The sequence below is a fragment of the Poecilia mexicana genome, unplaced genomic scaffold (genome assembly GCF_051168715.1).
Source record: "Poecilia mexicana isolate PSO_F unplaced genomic scaffold, ASM5116871v1 scaffold_22, whole genome shotgun sequence".
In the NCBI taxonomy this organism is placed as follows: Eukaryota; Metazoa; Chordata; class Actinopteri; order Cyprinodontiformes; family Poeciliidae; genus Poecilia; species Poecilia mexicana.
Window position 1 is genome coordinate 15,549,052 of NW_028263391.1, and position 20,038 is coordinate 15,569,089.

Consider the following 20,038-nt stretch of genomic DNA (forward strand, 5'->3'; position numbering starts at 1 on the left):
CTTTAAATGAAGTGACTCCCTAAATCATCACTGACTCATTCTACAACCTCTTTCAGACTTTCGTTTACATTGCAAAGATTAATTTAATCTGAAAGGACTTTGGATCACTATGCTGTTCCTTTTCTTCTTCGACTACATGAGATACTTCTGAGATTGTCTCAGATTCAGGAGCATCTTAGCCCAAGGACAGTGATAAAGTGATGCCCAAGCCTTGGATGTCTGGTGCCTCTTACAGAACCAACTCCAGCCAAACTCCATGCTTTGTGGGGCATTAGTACGTTTTGATAAAGCACTCGTACCGATGTTTGATGTCGGTCACTGTAGTGGATGTAGTACAACAGTGGATTAAGAATCCTGTATTGGTCTGGTGTAAATGTAACTCTTGAAAAATAACATTCCAAGTGTAATGCATCCCTAGAGCCAGGCTTTGCTTAACTTTTTTTAAAATAAACTACTTAATGCAATCATTTTATTTAGATTCTCCAGAGCATAATAATTAAATGACAGGAAAGTTAAGGAGGTTACCTAACTTTTAAAAGACTTAAATGTCAAGAATCCCCTGGTAGTTAATGGGTGTTTGAGGTATTGATGTTCCTTGGCATCGAGACAAGCATCTGTTAGTGTAAGCCATATGTGTGCGGTGGGTACAGCATGTCTGCTGTTATAGCATGCTGGACCTTAGCAGGACACCTGCTGGTTAATCGTGTTGAAAAGGTGCCAGGTCTCAAAATTACAGAAGCAAAACTGTAGCAAACCCATTCTTATGGGTTTCTTTTTTAAAAATGCAATTAATATGATTAGGAAAAGCGGAACAAAAGGAGCATTTTACACAGTTGATATTTGCTTTTTAACAGGATTTGTGAGCTACAAATTATAGCTACGTCAAAATAAGTCTGCTACATTATTCATGTTATTTTCCAACTTAACTCATACAGAAATAAAAAAAATAGAAATTTGTCTTGTTCGCATAAATAAGGACATAAAAATCCTTGACACAGCAATCCTTAAATGAAATCTTTTTTTTTCATTTATTAAACAAAAAGAGAAATCACATTTAGTGGAGACTGAACAATTTCCCAAAAGCCACAAATAAGCTCTCTTGACAGTGTCTGGTTTTTAGTTGCAGACGGTATTATTGCTGTGCGGTTGGAAGTCTTGTCTCCTTGTCTCTCTGCATAGGCAGAATCTCTGTGATCCAGTATTTGAACAGGGAAACAACAGCGTTGGCTTCCTCTGAAACACAAAAGGACAGACTGAAACACTTCGGTTACTGCTGACAGCACAACACCACATGAACAATTATGGTTTTTCTCACCAAAAATGTGTCAGCACATCATCTGAAAATCTGCTTCCCACGCATTTATTTAGAGACATCCTCCATCCAAAGGACGTGGAATCCTTTTTTTTATTTCTTCCCAAAGTTTGAGTTCAGGTTTAACTTGTGCAAAAAGTAAAAAACAAATGGCACAAGGAAGGTTTGTTGAGATAGTATTATTCACGGAAAGACTCCCAGGGTGAATCCAAACATGCTTAAAGGAAATCTGCTTTAAATCTGGTCTTGAAGTACATTAATTGCCATCCCTGGGGGGTAGATGGAATAAGAAGAGCTTTGGAAACTTTATTTGAGGAGCTTTAAAAGCACGCATTCACCTGGATTAGCTCCTGCATGCCAGTGAATCTGGGTTACACTAAAGCACAAGATACTGCTTGAATAAGGTGGATGGTGTTTGAAATGCTGAATAAATCCTAAACATGTTGATTTCAGTGATTCAGAATGATGATGTCAAATTTAGTAGAGATATGAAATGTTTTCTTGTTCATACCCCAGACGGATTTAAATATAGAATTATTTTCATTGAACCAAGAAAGTTTCTTTGAGATAGGAAATAACATACAATAGATGCAAGAGTGTGCCATTAATTTCGGATCAATTATATTCAATTTTAATCAGTAATGCTTAATAAATGTATTTCTCGTTTTAATTTACGGCTAGCTTTTTGCATGTTTGCACTGGTATTGTGTTGATTTTATCTTGTTGGAAGCCTTGCAAATCCTAAAACTCCACATCAGAATCATGTTGTTGATCTGGTTGGATCAATCCAAAACTTTAATGCAACTTCCAGTCAAAACAAACACCTTAATCAAACTAAAAGATTACTTTGAACTTAAATCTGTCAGGGATGTGAATAATTCTGGTCTTGGCAGTAAACATCAGTTCAATGAAGATTGTCACATGTTAAGTCCTAAAGGTATGAATACTTTTACAAGGCACTTAATAAAGCTATGCATCATTTAACCCAGTTAATCTGGTGCTGAATTTTACTTGGATAAACTGCCTTTTGCTATAGAAATAAGATGCCTCATGTGATGGAATTAAAAAAAAAAAAAAAAACAATCTATACCTGTGAATAGAAGCATGACTCATACAGTAGCTGCAGTGCTAGGGAGTTTAAAAAGCTTTGAGGCAGATGTAAAACGGGTGGGTGGAGAAGATTCTTTTGCAAAGCAGAAAACCAGTCATTTTGATGACACCTGAATCCTCTGGTTGGACTTTCTTCAAACTCATTCAACGCCTGTGCTCATCCTATTCCTACAACACAATCTGCTTGCCCTCCTACCACCCCAACTTCTCAGAAAAGGTTAGGATGAAACAGAGACAGGAGGTGTCTGGGGATGCAAGAACGGTTTTTGACTGGTGATGGCCTTAAGGCAAGACAAAACATGTTTGTTAAACCACGGGAGGTGCAATATGGGCAAGATCAGCTTGCCCATATTTAGTATTAACCAAACAGAGACAAGTAGGTACAGGTTCAGGCTGAAATAGGCAAGTGAGGGCAGGCATAATCAGCTGAGCAGTAAATATTAATAGGAGGCAAGCAAGAGCAGAGTGAGGCAAGTGTTAACCTGCAAGGACGTGTTTGAGAAGTGCCAGGGGCGAGCTCCAGCAACAACCATGGAGCGTCATTTAACAAAAGCTTCTTACTGACCTATTTCCATTACACTTGCTGTGATAATTTGACCCACCTTCAGACATACAGGCGTCGTCGTTGAGCGCCGCGAGGGCCGTTTCTAGACTGTCAGCTTGATTCTGTTGAATTAAATTTTTAAGACTGTACAGCTTGTTGAGAACAGAGTTCGGGGTAGATCTGCTTTCTAGACACCTTAGAAGGCCATCCACGGTAGCAGAAAGATGAGGAATCTTGACTCCATGAGGAGAGGCTGAAAATACAGTAAATTAAAAGTCAAATTCTTTCGCCCTTTTCTTAAACTACAAGGACTGTGAGGATTAGAATCAAAATTAATCTTGGTAATTGTTAGATATTTCATCTTTTAACATTAAAATTCAAGTCATGAGAGTCGTCAGAGTTGAGTGTGCGACAGAGAACTATTGAGCGAGTGTTCGTGAGATTTAAATGCACACAAATTCAATTATTGTGTTTACGTTGATGTGCGGTCAGATCAGTGCCACTCCACACCGCACGCTCAACAAAAAGGCAGAAATATCACAACACACAAAAAGATGGGACAGTAAAATACATTTGACCCCCAAGCCAATCAGTGACTAGCAGTTTTCTGATGTTCCATTTCAGCCCGACTTGGCTCTGTTGTAGTGGGGCTGATGCCACATAATGATTACCAGTGGAAAACTCTTAGAATAGGGCAAAGTGAATTAGAACCACATCATTTGTTTGGTTACATCTTTCTTTGCATCAGGTTATTCATCAGTAAATATGTTTTGACTAGCTTGACTCATTTCCAGTTAATTCTCTTTCAATCACATACTGAAAGAGAATTCAATATGTGATTGAATTCTCATCACACATTGAAGAATTCAATCACATATTGAATTCTTCAATGTGTGATGAATTCAATATTGAATTCTATCATCCTTCTATCATCCTTTAAATGATGATCCTAAGTCTTAATCCAAAGAAATATACAGCAATCTTTTATTGGAGTGTGAAATAAATGGTAAATGGAATTAAGTTATGCAGCGCTTTTGCAGTCGTACTGACTGGGCCACATTCACACACGCATGTTTATACAACGTTAGGAAACTTGGGGTTAAGTGTGTTGCCCAGGAAGCTGGAATTGAACCTATAACCTTTCGATTGCAAGACAACTACTCTACCTACTAAGTCACAGTCATCCATCCTGCAGGGAAATAATCCATTCTACAGACTGAAACCTGCTTTAACAAAGGGTACAGGCCTGAGTGCAGAGACAATGATCAATGTCTACAATGGCTTGCAGTGGAGGTGTCAATACTTACAGTCTGACAAATAGATTTCCAGTGTTGTCTTCAGGAACTCTGACACCTCAGCAGCTTTTCTCTGGCTATCTTCCTCCTCCTCTTCATCTCTACTGTAGGTGAACTCCAGAGCAGCAGCACGGGGCATCAGTCCTAAGGACAGCAACTTCTCTTTGTGCCTCTTCTTCTTCAGCTTTCTCTTCTTGTTCCTGCTAATGTGCTCGCTTCCTTTGTCCACTGCCACCTGACTCTGGCCTGACCCATCACTCTCCAGAGGGCCATCTTTCCCAGAGTCCTGAGAAGGGCCTGGCTTCTTCTTTTTTCTTCTTCTTCTCCTTTTCTGGTCTCCCGCCTCCTTTTCTTCATCTTCTTCCTCTTCATTGCTCCTATGCACACATTCCTCTGTTAGAAGCGACAATCACCCATTTAGATTTCCTTCCATAAACCCTCTCCTAATATTTTAAAGACTTGCAAAATCTTACTCATGCATGCAGTTTTGATGTGTTTTTTCACAGTTCAGAGTAAGAGAAAAATCCCACTATTTCTTGATGTCCCTTGGATTTAATTTCAAATTATTTTGCATTTTCTGTACATCAAAAGTAACAAGGTCACAGCACTTTTTCTGCTTTGCACTAACCAAATCAAGTACACATTTCAGGTGATAATAATCAAAGAATTATAGTATGAAATTATACATACTTTGTCAATTTTGATTTAACCCGCACCTAAAAAATGAACTGTCGGTTATCGATGGCTGAACTGAAGAATGGAGAAAACTAAGGATTCAGTTGCAAACAGTTTTTCCAGGTTATTTGTCGTGTGTGTATTTATAACATAAGATGAGATAAGTATCTGTAACCGATTAATTTATCTGTTTGCCACCTGCACAGGCTGTCCTGACAAATTATTTTGAAGAGAAACAAATATTCATTTAACTCAAATACATTATTTTTTATTTATATTATGTTTCTGGGTGGTTAATATTCTTCCTTTTCATGTAAAAATGGATGCAAACTTGAACAGGATTATTCAACTGTTCTATATGATCAAGCTGTTTCAGAAGTCTCAGAAAAAAAAAATTGCAACCCTATAAAGTGATATACAAATATATTCACCCAAGATCAACCATCAGCTGCACTTCAGTAAACTTAATCTCAGTTTAAAAAAAAAAAAAAAAAAAAAAAAAAAAAGGCATGGGTTAATTTTTACTGTTACTTCCAGTATTTCCCTGAATCGGAGCTATAAAGACAATCAGAATAAATGACTTCAACGCTTGGGAGAGCAAACCTAGCGAAAGCCCATATCATAAATCTCTGTGAACTAAATGGTGCATGGTGAAGTCCATAAATGTTAAGACTATGGCTGTCTTACCAGCAGGATCTTCTTCACGGTTTACACTTTCAAGCTGGAAGAGTGTGACAGATTTCTCTGCAAGTACATTATAGCCTTGAGGAGGAGGTAGGACTGTGTACATCCGGCGGCATTGACTGGATGCATTTTGTGATTTCTCTGCATTTCCTGGTCCAAAAGTAAATAAAAAAACATATAAATAAATATAGAACAAGAGCAAGGATGTGGCAAGGTGTGAGCTTACCAAATGCATTTTCTTCTCCACATGTTCTTTTCACATGAGTTGTTGTGGCCTGATCTTCTGAAATGGCTGATAAGTTTTGTTCCTTTCCCTGAGTGGTAATTGCAGGATAGAGCTTCTGGAGAACTTTTGATTTAAACACTGTAGAAACAACAGAGTAATATCTCATAAATTATTATTATTTTTTTTTTAAACAAATCTCATTCCTCTGAGACTAGGAAGGGCCTTTATACACACAGTGCTGCTGAATCAAATGCTGCATCATTTGATTCTAACGGACCCATCAAACTAAATAAAATCAAGCAAAAACGAAGTAGGATTCAGTGTCTTGCAAACATATTCAAATGATTGAACTTGTTTATTTTTTACAAGTTACAGCCACAAAAATATTTTAAAGATACTTTAAAATGTCTCTTTAAAATATCTCTTTTTAAAGTACGTTTTAAAAAGAGATATGCAACACAAATATATAGCATAACTGATGAAAGGAAGCAATACACTGTTTTAGAAAATTAGAAGGTTAATTTCCGCGAGGGCATGTCACCCTGCCAGTTGCACTTGTGAAGCATTTTTAATCTTGCTATGGATAATCTTTCACTTCACCAGCACGGTTTGTGTTGCTTTTTCACACACAATTAAAAAGACTGTATTGTAACAAACTGTAAAACTCGAAGAGTCTGTAAGATTGCATCGTCATCTCAAATGTGTCCTTCACAAAGGACACATTTGTGAAGGACACAAGGGGTGCCTTGACAAAAACTTCATGTAAACAATGAAGGATAAATGGATTAAAGTCATTAGATTTAGCTACGTGACTGGACTGCGATGGAGCAGGAAAGAATGAGACACGTGCATTTGTTTACAACATGGCTAGTTAGCAACTTAGCATGAGACTAAACCAGCTACCTGCATTACCGAGACATATGTTTAGACATATGTTGTAGACAGTCTATGACAAGCTATTGTAAGTGACAACAATTATCAACTCACCTTCTTTTCTGTGTGCCATATAAACATTTCCAGCGTTCTCGAAACGAGGAAGACACAAATATCTTAGGAGAATGCTAAGGAATTTAGCGAGCTAACTATGCTACCATCATTTTAGCACTGCTAATCCGACATTGACTATCTGGTACATCGCATAGTTATTTACAAGCCAAAGCTAATCTACAATTATCCAAGTGATTATTTAACTACGCATTAACCAAAGTAACGTTTGAAACTCATCTCTTCCTCACCAACATTCACCGCCCACCCATTTGAAGGTGGAAACAGAAAAGATCGCGAGGGTTCAACCACAGAGCCAAACTCTGTTCACTTTCCTGCAAATTTTCAATAAATTTACTTTTCTACATAAATAGCTTTCTTATTACAAGGGTTCAATACAGCGAACAGACGACTTTAACTCACTCTTCAAATCGGCAAAAGAATTGTGCTTGTTTTACACAATACCAAAAGGTAAAGGAGGTTAATACAACTAAAGAATCGTTTAAATAGACGATTACGGGAATAATTGTTGACATAAAATAGTTAATAAGCTAATGAAATCTAATCATACACAGGACGAATTAATTTCGAGACGAAGGCTTTTAGAATGGCCCTCGTGCATTTATTCTGACGTAAATCAATCAAACAAGATAATCAAAATTTATTAAATGTGATTTATTTAAATTGATAACTATGTTTTCTCCAAAAAAATGATAAATCAGACTAGAGCTCCCCGTGTGTTTGACTCTTGTAACAACAACGACTTGGGGCGTGGGCACACCAAGCCTCGCTGTAGGACGGGATGGAAGCGAGATGAGAATACTAAGCAGGTACCTCGTGGCTCAGTGTCAGCACGGGATGAGTTGAGATTTGCGCACCCATCAAACTTGGCTTGGGACCTCAGCATGTGAGCGCACTTTCGCAGAAGGAGGATCCGCCCAGGATGTCAGCTCTGAAGAAGGTAAATCTCCCCCCCGCCCCTCCTTCCTCACCACTCTAATATCGCAGCACATATTTAATGATGTTACAGTAAATAATAAGATGTATCGCATGTATGGCAGATAAATGGGTATGTATTTAATCTAGGTTGGCTGTGAGATTTTTAGTTGTGCAGGGGATTTGGATGATGCATTATCTATATGGTTTGCACTTATTATCCACAGTGTAGTTTTTTTTTTTCTTTTTGTTGTTTTGTGTGCACATAATTTGTCTACAACTACCCTTTAAAGTTGTTTTCATTCCATAGAAAAGCTTGCCTGAGGGGAGGTTAACGCCAAAACAGCCCCTGTTGTCTTAGATTAACTTCTAAAATTAATTATATATCATGTTTAATCCACCTAACACATCCTTTTAGTGCGCAGTCACGTAATACTGAAAGTGCTGTGCTGACTGTAGTTTCTGTGGGTGGATGAGCTTCCCTAACTGCCTAACAGCACTGTGAGCAGTGCTGGCAGTCGTGAATGAAAGTGGTGGTTCTTGCAGCTGAACATATACAAAACTACAGAAATTAGAGGCAATATGTTACATAACACATCGCAGGGAAGATTTCAAGAGTGTATGCAGCATTCAGATTGAGTACCATCTTGAACTCATATGACTGATGTTAGAGAACACTAAGCTATAATAAATTGTATCAGCTGTATAACAATGACAAATTGTGTTGTTAAATATTCAGAGCAGTTGTAAGTGGCGATGGCTGGACTCCAGCTGATTCTCATGATTGAGTGACACAAGAAGGAAGTTGGATAGATTGCCTGCTCCAGCAGGTGAATCCAGAGCAAATGCACGGCACTCAGTACACACCGTGAGTGACAAAGTGCTTGCTGGCAGCACTCACATAGTCAGACATCATAATCAAAGAGGCACTAAAAATAGAAGACCATATTCGTTGCAACTCTTCAGAAGCTGTGAGGAGTTGCTGCTTCTTCACCCAAGCGGCTCAGAAATTTACCTGAGTAGTCCTCGATGTCGTACTCTCGACCTGCTTAATATACTGAAGCTTTTACTTTACACATCATTGGTCAGGCAGCACTTTATCAATGACACATGCATGAAACTTTGCTTGGATAAACTGCGCATTGAAAATCAGTCGATAGAAAACATGTCTATGTTTTATTAAGGGTCTGAACAAAATGTTAAATCCCATTATGCAGGTGGCAACAAGTACTAAAGACTTGTTTAGTGAACAACGATCTGACATCACATGAACAGAATCTTGATGTTTTTCTGTGAACACACTGCTGGGCTCCTCAGTACGTAATGTATGCATTATTGTGTAATTCACAATGAATAAAATGAATTGTGAAAGTGCTAAAAGAAAATGAATACATAACTTAACTTTTTGGTGGATAGGTGCTGCTCACTAATCCACATCTTTGATTAAAAAAAATAAAAATCTCATCATATGTGAGCTTCCTCTGCTGAACCAGGCAACTGCTCACACTTTCAATAAAAAGTAGATGATTCATAAGAAGATTTTTTTTTTTTTTTTTACTCGTAATTTTCACAATCATGCTCCTCTGAAAAGAAGACAGCCTAATTAAAAGATACCACTTGGAGTGGATAGATAAAAGACTAAAACACCTAAGACTGCCTTTTTTTCAATAGGCTGTGAAAGCTTCCGCAGACGTACGCTCTCGCACAAACAAAAGAGCTTGCCTGGACTCTGCCTGCTTGGAGGTGGCAAGATGAAGCTCTTTTAATCTATTTGACGATGCATGGCTTCCTGGAAACTTTAATTAGAGTGCCTCACAAAAGTATGAATGCTACTTATCATTTTACATTTTGTCAAATCGCAACCACGAACCTAAGTGAACTTTATAATCTTATGCGAGACCAACCCAGAGTAGTACATAAATGTGAAATGCAAGAAAAATGAAGCGTGCTTTTCACATTTCTTTTAAAGAGGTTGTAGGAACATGGTGCCATTTGATACCACAATCAAAAAACTGTTACTTTCTGTTATAAAACTACCGCATATATCAAACGTGAGTTAAAAGAAAATTTGACTTCATGATTTGATACCTTGTAATTGGTCCTCTGCCTCTTTAAGAAGCGCATACTCTTCACGACGCTCCTCCTTCAGTACGTCATCACCACAATTCTTCTCATTATGCCATTAACATCCATTCTTCTGAGCATCTGACTGAGAAGTAGTTTGTGTAACAAGCACAGCAGATGCGAGGTGTTTGCTAATTGCTGCTGCCGCGAGTCTGGTGGAGATGAGTGGGGAGCTCAGTGGAAGCTTGGCTGGAGACTGAAGCTCCAAGCAGGAGCTTTGTGGACACAAGCATTTAAGCACCCCAGGGGAATTCCAGGGATTTCTCAAACATGCACGAAAGAATTAAAGCAATACTCAAGGTATGTTTTTGATGAGAGAATAACATAACACAATGTAAAGCTCAGAAAAGTTGATTTTACAAAATTCCCCCTTTAAAAAGTAAACTTCAAAAATTTAGTATAATTATTGGAATTCTATGCTTATCTGGTGTTAGTGGTGGCACTTGTTTCAAGCTGCGCACAAATGTTTTCATGGTAAAGAGGTTTTGTTTTGGTGAAGTCATTGGGATACAAGTTGCTTAATTGTTAAACTCCTAGATGTTGCCTTTTTGAGAAGGAAACTTTTTTTTTTTCCTCTAAGAAACTGAGCATCAGATGAGGAAAAATAATCTGATGCTCATCCTATGGAAGATGATGCAATCAGTTCATCTTCCTCCATAGATGATGAACTGATTGCAGACAGGTGTAGATACTTCAATCAGGCCAACCACGCCCCCCAGGAGGGATCCACTGCCGCAGGAAGAGGCTCACAAGCACCACCATACACACTGGATTCTTACATATTGTGATTTTATGTGAGGAAACCAATTCAAAGTTGCACACAATTGTGAAATGGAAGGAAAATCAAGTTTTCAAAATTCTTCATAAATTAACTTTCAAACCACAGATTGTATTTGCGTAGAATAACTTTTCTTGGCACCACAAACACCACCCTCCCCACCCCAAAAAAAAAAAAAAACAACTAGTGAATGCAGACAGGACTGCTTTAGAAGTAAATTGTGAAACACTTAACCCTTGTGTCTAGAAATGGGGTCCAACCGACCTCACACACGTAAAACTTTTATCATTTGCCTCAGTCCTCGCACGGACAAGGGTTAAGGTGGGATCATTTCTTATTCATTCATTCACTGAAAACAGATGTGCTACTTTCCATTCGCTGAGTCTCACTGTTTTTCCCTTTAACCTTCACGTTTACGCTTTTGCCTATATTCCCTTTTTATTTACACCAGGCACTCAATTTCTCTCCCCTTTCTGTGGTTGTCCATTTATTCATTTTATGCCTCTCTTCATTCACTGAAAGGTGTCCCTGCACATCTGCTGTAGTTTGGCTTCAGCAGAGGAAGCTGGGGATTGATGGGTCTTCCGCTTCATGAATCAAATGATATATGCGAGAGCCAAGTGTGTGTACCTGTAAAGGAATCTTAAGTGTTCATGTGTGTCTTGTCTGCGTAGATGGATTGACTTACTGCTAATAGTAGTCGCACATCTTTCATGTAGGTGGGTCTCAGTGTGTTTTGCCACAGTTGCTGTTAGTGCTGTGTTGCTCACATATGTCTCAGCTGAATGCAACTCTTTGTAGGATTAACTAAACCAAGCCAAGTTTTTCCTCATGAAACATAATGCATATGCTGAACATAAAAATAAATTACACTTATTAGAATGTATCAGAAATAAATGCAATGGTGTCATAATTTTGGGTTTGTTTGAGGTTTGTACATTTTGGTTATTTCCTTTTGTTTAGTGTTTTCTCCTTAGTTCATTATGTTGTCTTCATTTTAGTTTATCTTTGCTTTTCCGTCTGCATTTCCCCTGGCTCATGTTCATTAGTCTCGTTCCCTCAGCCTGCGTGTCTGGTCTCCTCTCACAGCTGCACCCTTTTTGTCAATCAGCTACTTGTCTCTTGTCAACTCAACAATGTCTCCAGTATTCAGGCTCTTCACTTTCATTCTCTCTCTGATGGATTCTTCTGTTCTGGGTTATCTTAGTCCCTGTCCGTTCTTGTGTACCCCTTATGTTGTCTATCTTTAAATCTTAACTCTGAAAGTTTTTGTATTTGTTTCTTTATTAAAGTCTCTACTTTATATCTCCTGCCTATGCTCTTCCTGCATTCTGGGTGCAGCTAAAGACATATTGAGACAAAGTGAGGAAAAAAAAAAGAAAATAAACTTAGCATCTTATATTAAAAGTAAAAAAACTGGGTATTTTAAAGCACATTTTTTCTAGACATATGTATAAGCTTTTCCAAAAGGCACATCAGATTTTTTTGAAGACTTGAGGCTTGTGTTTTAAATAACAAACTGATGAGACATTTTGATATTATTACCCAGAAGTTGTGCTAGACTTTTTTCATTGTCTGTCATTTTGAATGACAAGGTAAAAATATATATATATTTCCAACAATGAGAAAAAACATGAACTGTGGCCCCAGTAACTACATACAATAAAACTAATGAATGTACTTAAATTATGAATGATTCACCTGCTGTGGCCTAATCACACAGTCTCACAACTTTGTCCTAATTTGCATAGCCCTGATTTGAGCACTTCTTTGGAAATGCTACAGAGGCTTTTGTCCTGAGGTTTTTGACTTTTGCCCCACAGATGATTTCTCATAGATGTTTTAATCTGGAGGCTAAATCTATGCTCTGCTGCTATGCTGCAGACTTGAATTACAAGCACTTTAAATCATGGAACACTAAAGTGATCAGTATGAATGAGGCATTTTTTGATCCCATAGGCGCTCGTTTCAGAGGGAGCAGCCTGCACTTCTTCTACACCAGTGATTCAGCTTCACCAGTCTGTGATCTGTAAGGGTCACAGACTAACTCTTTAACATGCTGTTATCTCCCAGATAAAGAGATGTGTTCAGCATAAGTTTTATGGGCAAGTATTATGCCCTGTGGGACCCCACATAAAAATAGAACAGAGACCAACATTAAAAAAAAATCATTTGAAACAGGTAGAATAAAGACCACTCTAGCACAGAACCACAACTGCTACAACTGAAAGCCTCCACAGCTCATGTTCAAAGCTGTAAAGAGAATTAAAATCAGACAAAAAAGCACCAGAACATAATTTTCATCTATATATATATATATATATAATCTTTCACCCATTTCGATTTCATCGTGTTAAATACTCAGTATTTGTTGCATATTATTGTCCAGCATATTAGACCAGATTTTACTTGGATCTAAAAAAAAACTCATTTTGGGAGCAGCTGTCCTTTGATAGTTTTCATAAAGATAAGTGACCACGTGTCTCATCAGCTGCAGGCCTTTGAAAACCTCTTACTGAAGACAAAAAGAAATCATCCTGCGTTCTGCTTTTAATACTCTTTTTTTTTTTTTTTTTCATTACTGATGTGATTCTCTTGAGGAACACATGTCTTGCAAAACAATACTGGTTGAAAATATGTTTTATAGTCGAGATCCTTTTAAAGCGCATGGATTTGATCTGAAACTGAAGGAGACAACATGTACCACAAGCAACCATAAAGGCAAGATTTTTGAGAAGGGCAAGTAGGAAAAATAATTTAGCTCCATTGAATTGACTGCTCTTTTAATTACCTTAATGTGGACAGGCCGTTAAATACTGTACATCTCCTTGATAGCATCTAAGCAAGTCAACGCTAGAAGCATTGTAGGGATCTAAGGTCCCTACAATGCTTGGTTTTGCTTTCACAATGTGATCTCAAAAACCTTAGTAATTAGAGAGAAACCACTACCTCAGTTTTTGTTTGAGGAAAAAGTGTTAAAAGAAATTTAACAATAAAATATTTCTGTTAAAAAAAACTTCCTGATTTAATAATGAGTTCTTCAGCAAGAAAATAACTGATGTAGATTGGGGAAAAAAAAACAGAATATATGGGATGGCGGCCTTTTTTCATTAAGTTTGGTGTATTATTTTTGTCGGCCTTCTGATGGACTCTGTGGCTGCTTTCCTCTCTCCAGTTTTTAAAATCCAACAATTCTGCCTTAATGAGAGGCAGGCAGTTCCTGCAGCTTCATCTCTTTGTGTTCCACTCTTGCATTTGAAATGTGGAGATAGTGCAGTTCTGTTCCACTTGTAGTTTTGGCCATCATGCATGTTTCTTATCACATCTTTGTTCTTTGAACCACTCTTGCCTCTGTCCTCAAGCACCTAGAGTGGCTTGCACCATTTCTTCGTTAACCCTCTGACGCGTGAGTGACTGACTATACAGTCTTCTGTGACTGGGTCCTTTTCGACCCCGGTTACAATCAATGTGTTTTTATGCTACTTTTGTCATTTTGATTCAAAATAATGTTTTGTATAATACGTTCTACTGTGTTTTATTTCACACAAAAGTTATTTCATGTTTGAAACATTTTCATTTTTCATTTTTTTTAAACGGTTTTAGAACAATTTGTAGAACATTTCTGACAATTTGTAGAACATTTTTAAAACAAAATGACAACAGCAGCAATTTTACAACAATGATGAAATGTTAATAATGGACTATGGTAACATCCATTATGTGTGTGTGGATGTGTTCTACCCTCCTGGATATCTGACCTTCTCACCCTATCTCTAAGGGAGAGCCCAGACACCCTACGGGGAAAACTAATTTTGGCCGCTTGTATCTGTGATCTCGTTCTTTCTGACATGACCCAACGCTCATGACCATAGACGAGGGTAGGAACTTGGATCAACCGGTAAATCAAGAGCTTTGCTTTTTGGCTCAGCTCTCTCTTCACCACGACAGATCGGTACATCGCCTGCTTCACTGCAGACGCTGCACCAATCTGCCTGTCGATCTCCTGCTCCATTTTTCCCTCATTGGTGAACAAGATCCTGAGATACTTGAACTCCTCCAGGACATGGGGCAGGACATCCTCCCCAACCCAGAGAAGGCGCTCTATACATTTCTGGCTCATTTATTTATGCATTTATTTCTATAGCTATGAATTTTTATTTTATTTATTGAGGTGATAAAAGAAAGAACCTTGAACACATTGATCAACAGGTTTTGTATGTCATTCAACACACTCTCTCTCTTGGTTTTCTCATCCAGGGTGTCAGACACACACACACACACAAATAATACACATGCACAATAAAGTATAGGTGGTAATGTTAGCTAGTTGGTTAGATAACTAGTGTTGGCTAATTTTAAAGAAGGCTAATATGTTGATTCATGACAATAACGCTGTCACAGTACTCATGATTAAACTTTTCATTACAAAGATATTGCAAAAATATGACCCCACCGGGTCAAAAAGGACCCACTTACGCATCAGAGGGTTAATTTTTTGTCCACCTTAATTTATAAATTTGCACCATGCCAACATATTTTCACATCTTCATTCCACCATGACGTACTTAAGAAGAAAAATTCAAATTTACCTGTCAGACAAGCTAAAAATATAATGTTAATTTGGAAGCTACTTACAGGTTGTGGTTCATCTGACTTTTTAACTCCTATTGAAAATGTTCAACTAAGACTCTACCCTCTTAATAATGTTCTCATTCTTAGCATCTTGCAGCAAATCAAAGTCATATCTATCTCAGTGGCTATTACCTAGTTTTTGCATTAGTATAATTATTATGAGGCCTTCTACAAGTACTTTCTTTTTTATTCTAATTTCTACAAGAAAGGAAGTGGCTTCATGTAAGTGCTGAACTAATCTAAAGCTAAGCTAATCATGAAGCATTTTTCAAAGAGATCCAACTGTAAGCCCATAAAAATAAGCTGATTTAATTCTCTGATGTTATTTGTAATCTTCGTTGTATAAACACATTTTTTGATGTGATTTAGCTTTATTTAACATGTATTTATAAATTCCCTGCGTACACTATGCAGGGAATTGAAGGGAACTCGGTGAAGCCTGAGTTTACTGTCATGAACAGACGCAGCATTGAAGGCTGCATTGGAAGGTTGCATGTTCGCCAAATTCCTTGTCATGTCACGTACAAAAATAGTACAATAGTGAGCAAAATTATTTTCATGTGCTCAGTACCTACAGTGAGTGCACTGTGATTTTTAAGAAGCAGCATGTCCTAGCAGCCAACCATCAGCTCACTGATGGTTGCACTCTACTCCTCAACAGCAGGCAGCAAGATATCCTATTATGCGTATGCCACTCGTGGTAATTGCCTGTATGCTGCAGATGCAGTGTGAAAATTAGAAGCGAGTCACTCTACTCGTGTGTGCATTTGTGTCAGTATAACCTGGCCCCCATGCTAACTAGTAGTGAGAGTCTACAGTGAATAAGGCTTTTTTTTAAATGCCACATTAAGTAAACTGAAAATGAAAAGGCACAAACTTTTTAGTTGATTTTTTTCTTTTTTAGCATTTTGCATCTGTTCTTTTCTAAGCATAGACTCCAGAACTGCTGTTATGAAACATTTTTTCATCCTCATCTTTGAGGAAGCCTCAATCAAAAACTGTCCAAAATCATCTCCAAGACGAATGGGTAGTCAAAGAATAATCACATTAATATCTGGGGCTGTTCTCAGAAAAGCAGCTTCAAATGACCTATCTTATTTGGTTGATTTTAATTAATAGTTATACCTTCGGATACACATTTATTGACAGGCCAGCTAAAGATGTGTAAAAAGCTTAAACATGAAATCATCTTTTATTGCACTATTCAATTTGATCAGACATTTAATTAAATTGCATTTATCTAAAGCATGTAAAGAATTGTAAACTCTTTAAAATGAACATCTCATCAACGTAAGACAGATATGTGTTGATTTTGATAAGTTAGGCTGAACTTGCTCAAATCTACAGCAAGTATAAGTAAAGCAAGGGGCACTAGTTTTGAAGCATGGCATCAAATGCATTTGATTTTGTAGTCATCATACTTTTTCTGTTGTTTTTGTTCTTAATCTTTAGCCTAGTTCTGTTTATTCCCTTTTTCTCTCTGTTTTTACATCTGTGTTTATTAGCCATCCCTCCAACCCCACCTTCCACCCCCACAGCTGTTCCACATTATGCTAATTAGACTCTCAGGTTCCTCACTTCAGCAATCAATCCTCCACAGCGTTTAGGCTCCCTGTTTAACGTCTTGGTTTGCTCAATTTATCTGCTTTATGCTGTTCCGGTCCTGTTTTCCACATGTTTCTGTCTGTGATTTCTTTTTTTCTTTTTTTTTTTTTTTTTGCCAGCAGCATTTGGGTCCTGTAAAATTACAAATCTTGACATACTGACCACTCAAGAAATACAAAAAAATAAAAAAAATATTTAGCCAATAAAGTCACTGTGCCTCTCTTCTAACTAAGCCAAAAAATATGTTATAAGCTGTAAATAAATAGTAATGCATGCACAATTCGAAGCATTCTTTTCAGACTACAATCTTTTAAAGCATAAATGAGAGGCAAGTAGCAGCAGTGTCTCTGACAGCTTGTTTTCCACACTTGTCCGATACAAATCTGCAGACCAGTCAGCGCCATTAGTTCCATCTGACTGTCATGGGTTTGTGTTTGATTTATACCTCTTTTAAGCTTTCTGATCTGCAACCTTTTTTGCAGGCAGTGCATTACAGAATCTGTCCATTAATCCATCCTGTCTGTGATTTAAGTTGCAGGTTTCATATTTCAGTTTAACCACATTAGATCTTTTAACATCTATACATACATAGTAAAATTTAGAATCTATGCAATATTACTTTTGGCATAGCAAGTGTCTAAAGTGTTTAAATGTTATATGGAAAGGCTTTATCCTTTCTTTTGCATGTTGTCATTGAAAAGTCTGGAAGGGGTTACACCAGAGGTTCCCAAACTGTGGGGGGGCGCGGGAAGCCGTCTGGATGAAAAAAACAAACAAACAAAACATTAACACTGTATGCGCTGGGTTTTTACCTTAGAATGGCCAACTCTCTGTTATTCCTATGTCAATTTGATACAGTAGAGGCTTCCACACTTCGCGTATTTGTGTCCTCTGTCACTTTTATCAGCAGTTAAAACTGTTTAATCCGTTGTTAACATGTTGTAACCTTTTTTTCCGAGCCGCCTTTAAACGCAACATGAGCGCTACGACGCTCGCGCTGGGTTTACACCTGTGAAGGAGACCTGCTGCTGCTGTGCGGAGCTACGTAGGTGTGTTAGAATCACGGCAGCAAACCAGAAAAACGCAAATAACTTTTCACAGTTTTTCCCTCCAAACTAACCGACTGAGTTGAGTAAAGCTGTTGGATGCAGGTAATGTTAGCTAAAAGATGACTAGCTAATATCAATACAGAACCTTAAGCTTAACAAGTACCTTGTAGGCTACCGATGTTGGTGTCTATTTTCAGCTACGTACATTCATTTTGCCCCCCAAAAAGTCGATGCCCCTCCCGTCGCACGCGTCGTTTCAACCAGACAGCCATTTGTAATCCATAGGGGGGGGCGCAGAAAATGTTTGGAAACCACTGGGTTACACAATGCTTGGACTGAAAAGTAGCTTTTAAAGAGTCTGCTGCAAGTCAGAGCATTAATTACTAAAAATAAACTAACCATATACAAATTCCTCTGGATTTCATCCAATAAAAGGTGGTATGTTTCTAGATCTTTCTGAAAAGGTCCTTGCTCTGCTATTGGAGCCCAAATTTTATTTTTGTGCTCGACATCTATAAAGGAATTAGATCTTTTTTTTTTTTTTTTTGCTTTAGTTTCCTCAGTTTTTTACGCTGTCATTGGTTTGTGTCTAAACACCATCTGTTAAGAGCTTGTAACCCCAAATCAGCTGGAAATGAGCGAAAGAAGCAAAGAAGCAGTGGTGGGTGTCTCGGCTGTGAACACATCACCACACCACTAAAGACCTATGAGACATACAGGGAAATAACGAACCCATGAATCTATAGTTTAATTGTTGTTAGGAGCAGTTTGATTAATATTAGTCCTTTCTTTTCTTCCTATTAATCAAATAAAACTCAAATAACACCCATAAAAGCTCTTATTTGTTTATTTTCTTTAATTATTGTGGGCATCTTGCAGTTCAGTTTTGGTCTCATTTGATAATTATAATTCATAAATTAACCTCTGCTGTTCTCTAGCTTTTAAATTCAATATATATGTTTTTTTAAATATATTTTGAATTTATTTCAAAATATTTGAAAGTTACCAAGTTATTGTCAATTTTCTTTTTCTCATAAAAAAGTATCTGCCTCCAAACAAACTTTTATTATATTACATATTTCTTATGTTCATCATAGTTTCTTGAAAAACATGTAATTTAAAGCTTTTTCTAGATATTAAAGTTATGGTTGGCATAGAAAAGTGCATGTGCTTAAGGTTTTTCGTTTGACAATTTCATCATAAGATTGTCCATTTGAATTAATTTCTGTTTTTAAATATCTTTTCTCTCTTTGCGAGAGGGACTATCATATGTTCTACCCTCTTTAATTAAAATGAAAGCTTATCTGATGTTTCTTATTGAAACCCTGAGAGAAACAAAATTAGTTTGACAGATGGTAGAGCCTGAGATAACCGTTTAAGTGCATATGTAAATTAATAATGAACAGAATAGTAGGACAAAAAGTAAAAGTGCATGTCTATATTAAATCTCTACAGTGGTTATAGTCTGTGATGGAGTTGTCAGTCAGCTGCAAGGACAAAGAGGCATTGTCAGCCCCTGTAAAACCACATCTTCCTTTGTCTTTGTTCTCATCATTTTCTCCTTGTGGAAATCCTAAACAATAGCAATGATATGCTGTGTCACAGGAAAGCTTAATGAAACCATTATCGTGGAAATTAAATAGATTGCAAGTTCAGCTTTCAGTCTTCTGAATTCCTTTTTTACAGGTGTTTTTGTTGAACAAGGGGGAATAACGACTCAAAATGTTTGCAGCTCAAATTTGAACTTCAGATTGGTTAAAGATTTAGTGAACACCTCACGGGATATGCTGAAAGGATGCATTATTGATTCGTGTGACCACCTCAGGCATGTGAGTAGCGCAATTATGTTTGCAGCCACAATTCCCTGGAATAACAAAACTGCTGGTGAAACAAAAGTAGCCTTGTGATTTCACCACCCTGTTTTTCTAATGTCATTTTAATGATGGAGGATTTTAGATTTTTATTCATATTCACATGCCATTTCACCCACCTTTGACTGCATGTGGACAGAATTTGAAATAGGGAGTTTATAAATGCATCTTCCGTGTACATACTCGCGCTGCAACTATCACTTTGTGCTGCTC

General features: G+C 37.5%; 1 protein-coding gene across 1 annotated transcript; it reads right to left on the reverse strand.

The window, feature by feature from the left end:
* Positions 1–1,001: 1,001 nt before the first annotated feature.
* Positions 1,002–7,121, reverse strand: erich1 (glutamate rich 1). The gene is made up of 6 exons (XM_015003518.2): positions 6,834–7,121; positions 5,847–5,984; positions 5,624–5,770; positions 4,274–4,654; positions 3,025–3,219; positions 1,002–1,233 (listed from the first exon to the last, which is right to left on the reverse strand). The coding sequence occupies exons 1-6, from the start codon at positions 6,850–6,852 to the stop codon at positions 1,133–1,135; spliced, it is 981 nt and encodes a 326-aa protein (XP_014859004.2). The 5' UTR covers positions 6,853–7,121; the 3' UTR covers positions 1,002–1,132.
* Positions 7,122–20,038: the final 12,917 nt, after the last annotated feature.

Bases quoted from the DNA above. Each gene is read 5' to 3' on its own strand.
- erich1 (XM_015003518.2), bottom strand. The intron at 5,771-5,846 runs GTAAGCTCACAC...CTTTTGGACCAG, and splicing joins TGGAGAAGAAAATGCATTTG to GAAATGCAGAGAAATCACAA. The intron at 4,655-5,623 runs GTAAGACAGCCA...CGCTTCTAACAG, and splicing joins CCGTGAAGAAGATCCTGCTG to AGGAATGTGTGCATAGGAGC.